Below are 5,046 nucleotides of genomic sequence, written 5' to 3' on the forward strand. Positions count from 1 at the left end.
ATAAGGAACAGCTGATCCTCCTGGAACAGGGACCTCTGGCTGACTAGATTTCCCAGAAGGGCAGATAGGGGGGAATGGATGGGGGTGCTGATTGCACAGTGGACAGTGGCAGGGATAGCAGAGTATGGAGGCTGTCTACCTGACGAGTTTGTATTCATGCTCAGATGCCGAGGAGCTCAGAAGGTGGGCGACTGTGACCGGTGATAGTCATGTGTATAGAGATTAGAAATGTATGTGAAAACGTCTCAATGTCAATAGGCTTGGAATGAATTTTTCTGTATGAAACTGTGTGTTTTGACAACGAAGTAGAGATCTTTTTTAAACGTTGGAACCTCATTTAATTTTATGTCTTATAGAGTTTATAATGAGTAAAAGATTATATAAGTGTAATAATTCATCTGTAAACCTAGAAATGTACAGCCAATTTTGAAAGAGATGTACCCTAGCTCAGAAAAATGTTATTGAATAGGTTAATGCTGTTGTAATGAAATGCTTCTTTTAATTAAAAAAAAAAAAGAATTAATTAGTTGCCAGGCATGGTGGTAAATACCTTTAATCCCAGTACTCTGTGAGTTTGAGGCCAGCCTGATCCATATAGCAAGTTCCAGGCCAGCCAGGGCTACATAGTGACACCCTGTCTCCAAAAAAAGTAAAAAAAAAATAATAATAATTAATGTTTGAGATGGAGAAATGGTTCAGTTCATAAAGTGATTGTAAGATAAGCGTGAGCTGGGTATAGCAGCATGCTTATAACCTCAGCATGGCAGAGACAGAGACAGGCAGATCCCTGTGGACCACGGGCCAGCCAACCTAGCCTATTTGGAGAGCTCCAGGCCAAGAAGAGACCCTGTCAAAAAAAAAAAAAAAAAAAAAAAAACATAGCACCTGAGGAACACCACCACGGAGGGGAGGGGAGACCACACTAGTCTTCTGCTACTGCCCATCCTATTATAACTGGTATCAGATTTGCTTCTACCATAACCAACAGAACTTGACAAGGCCTGTGAAGCCACTTCCAGATACATAACAGTAAGTAGCACTACAGTGACCATCTTTTGCAATTTTCATACAATATAGTTGGATGGTATTTAGGTCCCGCCCCCTATCTGCACCTCCCCCCACTGCCCTCAATTTAATAGCCTCTCATATATACGTGTGTGTGTGTGTGTGTGTGTGTGTGTGTGTGTGTGTAGTGGCCTATAGAGTCTGATTCATGTCCAAATGTCCTTCAGTGTGGCGCCATCTACTGGGCTCACCAAGAGTCTCATCCTTGTAACTGTTTCTCCCCCTCCACAGCCATCAATTACCAAAAGTTCCTTAGGTTGGATTGGGATTTCTTGCCCACTTCCCCATGTCTATGCTGGGATTTTGTCTGATTTGAGCTTGCATGGGATTTGTGCATGCTATCACCATTGCTGTGAGTTCATGAGAGTAACTGCTAGCTGGAAGACTCTATTTCTTTGTGTTCATCCTGCACTCTGGCTCTTACAGTCCTTACACCTCCTCCAATGAAATGACCCCTGAGCCTTGGGAGGCAGAGGTTTGAAATATGTGTCCTATTCAGGGATAAGCACTCTGTGGCCTCTTGTTCTTTGTACCTAGGCTAATTGTGGGTTTCTGTGTTAATCAACTTCTCCTGCATAAGGAAACTTCTCTGGTGAGAGACACATTCCTCCTTTATGTAGAGGTTGCATTGAAGATGTGTCATTTAGGGTTAGTATTTTATGTGTATGAGTGCTTTTCCTGCATGTATATAAGTGTACCTGTGCATGCAGTACCCATGGAGAGCAGAAGAGGGTATTGGATCCCTGTAACAGGAGTTATGGACAGTCATTACCTGTTGTGTGGGTGCTAGGAATTGAACCCAGGTCTTCTGCAAGAGTGGCCAGTGCTTTTAACCACTGAGCCACCTCTCCAACCTCTATATATGTATTTTAGAGATAGCTTCTGAATTTTTCTTTTTACCCGAGGCCAACTGAATATTCGAGGTGCATTGTAACTCTTTTTATTAGAATTTAAGCATTAGAATTTAGGCATATATATGAATATATATATTTCAGTAGTAAACACTGATTTCATAAGAAAAGCATTCTAACCATAAGAAATGAAAAATATTTCCTCAACACTTTTGTTTCTTTAAGAGATGATGGTTTCTCATTCAAGAACATAGAACCTTTTTGAGATGAGTATCTCTGAGGAGACTAACTGGAGCAATTATATTCAGTATCAGAAATATCTGTAGAGCCAACTGCTAAGTGTCACTTATGCCTAGATTTCTATGTGCTGCATTTTCAGTCAGTGGAGCCTAGTGAAATGAAACATGCAACTCCACCATCAGGACCAGCATCAGGAGCCACTGAGCCACCCAGTGTTGAAAAAGAAATAGACCCCAACAGCATCCCCACGGCGATCAAGTACCAAGATGACAATTCTCTGGCTCATCCAAATGTAAGATTCTTATTTCTCATGAATGTCAGTTGAAGTCTAGCTCACTAAAAGTCATCCAAGCAGTTATCCCTTTGTTCTGACACCAAGAAGAAACTGGAGGAAATGGGATTATAGTTTCTGTTTGCTAAAATTGGGCTGCTGATTTCAAAGTCTGTGGTCTGTGCATGTTTCCTGACTTCTAGAAGTAGATGAAAATGAAGATGTTTTTCTTTTTTACAATTGACAGTAAAAATTCCTATTCTAGTTCTTTGACTGTGAGCCTGTCACTAATTCCATATTTTGCTGTCTTTGTGAGAAAATGTAATTGACCATGTTTCTCAGAAAGGTTGTAAGAAATGAACTCACAAATACAGGGTACAGAATTGCCAGCCAGTGGCATTGAGATTATTCCTTTTACTCTAAGCTTTATTAACTCCCAGTAGATAGACTTAGGTAAGCAGTCATGTGTTAAACAGTATCTACTCTTGTTCTGAAAGATAAATTCTGTATTTTAATTACTGAGAATATATCTCAAAGTGATCTGTGCTATATCAATTTCAAGTTATTGATATACAATAACTTTTTCTCTCTCTTTTAAATTTTAGCTATTTATTGAAAAAGCTGAAGCTGAAGAAAAGTGGTTCAAGAGATTAATTGCTCTCCGACAAGAAAGGCTGATGGGCAGTCCTGTGGCCTGAGTGATATGCTTATAGTTGAATTGACAGGAGCCTTGAAAGTTTGGGTTTCTAAACACCTGTATTAACTTTTATTCGTAAAAAGAATTCAGTTGATTATATGAACAGGAAATCTCATTTAATTTTCCTTCATAGAATATTTGTTGATTTGAATCAAACATTGTGAATAGTGAAGCTAGTATAAAAGTTATGAATGCATGAAAATTTTACAATGCTAATAAAGCAAATCAATAATACCAGTATTGAGGTGGTACTCAGTAGTGTTTCTCAGTTCAATTTGAAAGATACCAAGTTTTTGACTAAAATTGATAATTATGCACATATAGTAGTCAAATTATTTGCTATAAATACAATATTTCATTTCCCATGTATTATGAAACCTCTCTTAAATCTTATTTCACCCTTCTTAAGATTTCAGGCATCATAAAAGGTCCCCTAAGCAATCTAAGCAAAATGAGCATGTGCGATTTAAAAGAATGACATGTTCATTAAAAGGTTTTCTTATTGCTGGATATGGTGGTGCATGCCTGAGGGCAGAGGCAGGCAGATCTCTGTGAGTTCGAGGCTAGCCTGACCAGCTTGGGGCTCTGCAGAGAGATCCTGTCTCAAAAATACTGAAAAAAAAAAAAGGTTTTCTTATGTTGAGTGTGGTCTCATGCTTCTAATCCAAGTATTCTGGAGGCTAAAGCAGAAGCAGCTCAAGTACAAGGCCAGCCTGAGCTATAGAGCAAGCTCTAGGCAAGCCTGGCCTATACAATGAGACCCTGTCTGAAAAAAAATTTTTTAATTAAAAAAATTGATGGGGTTTGCTTAGAAATCACCTTGTACCATGTGTTCTATTTCAGTTGGAAGCTCATTCTTATAGAATCTTAGACTCATTATATTAGTTGTAAAGGACCTGGCAGAACTTAAAAACAAAGACATTATGGCTCCTGGTCTCAGAAGTTTCAGTCCATGGTCAGCTGGCTCCACTGCATTCAGTCCTGAGGCAAGCAGAAGCATAGCAGGGCATGGCAGAAGAAGGCTGCTCACTTAGTGGCAGCCAGGAAGCAGAGTTAGGGAGAGATTAAGGCAAAGATAGGCCCTTCAAAGACACACCTACAATAACCTACTCCTAGTCAGTCCTCTACCTCCTAATAGCTCATTTAGCTATGAACCCATGTCTAATCCACATTGAAGTTACAATCCTCATGATCCAGTTACTGTCTCAACAGCACCACCAGTTAGGAGCCAAGTCTTAATAAATGCATGAGGCTTTGGGGCGGGGGGCAATTCATTTCCAAATTTTAACACTCATGCTAGACCTAACTAGCTTACCAAATTCCTGTGGTGTGGAAATCATCTCTGAGAAAGCAGTCAGAACTCTCACATCACCCATGCTTAGCCAGGTGCCATTCCCTACAGAGGAAGCTGCCCCCGCTATAGGTGCAGAATGCTTTTCTGTAGTAGCCAGACGGCAGTTGGCTCTGCAGGATGTACTGAACATGCTACAGAAGGATTTGGAGCCTTCCTGTACAGAAATGGTTTTCAACCACTGGCACAATTTTTTTTCTATTTTTCTCTGTTGTCCAGTCTCACTCTAATTTAGTCTCTATGAAGACTCTTGCTTCGAATTCAACCCTGAAAAGTCCCTGGGTTAAATGGGGTATTTTAATGCCAACTTTTTTATACTTCTAAAACTAATAAAATACTCATCTCTATTAAAAATGAAAAATACAAAGTACTTATACTCAATTGCAAGTATTATAGAAAAATTTGGTGATTGAAAACACTTGTTTCCATATACACATTTTCTGATCTAGGTGGAGGCTGTTTTCCTCAACTGAAAATAGAAGTATTCAATATGAAATCAAGTCTGTGTGGCATCTTGGTTTTGGGTTTGGGATTTTTTTTATTTTATGTGTATGGGTGTTTTGCCTGCATG

At 39.4% G+C, this 5,046-nt stretch overlaps 1 protein-coding gene across 1 annotated transcript in view; it reads left to right on the plus strand.

Annotated features, from left to right (window-relative positions):
- Positions 1-3,720, plus strand: part of Rsrc1 (arginine and serine rich coiled-coil 1) — a 413,201-nt gene extending 409,481 nt beyond the window's left edge. The window contains exons 9-10 of the mRNA XM_029565584.1: positions 2,296-2,448; positions 3,033-3,720. Of these exons, the coding sequence (XP_029421444.1) occupies positions 2,296-2,448; positions 3,033-3,125 (246 nt within the window). The 3' untranslated portion in view covers positions 3,126-3,720. The remainder of the gene's footprint in view (positions 1-2,295; positions 2,449-3,032) is intronic.
- The last annotated feature ends 1,326 nt before the right edge of the window (positions 3,721-5,046 follow it).

Source organism: Nannospalax galili, unplaced genomic scaffold (genome assembly GCF_000622305.1).
Source record: "Nannospalax galili isolate Female #2095 unplaced genomic scaffold, S.galili_v1.0 scaffold617, whole genome shotgun sequence".
Classification (NCBI taxonomy): domain Eukaryota; kingdom Metazoa; phylum Chordata; class Mammalia; order Rodentia; family Spalacidae; genus Nannospalax; species Nannospalax galili.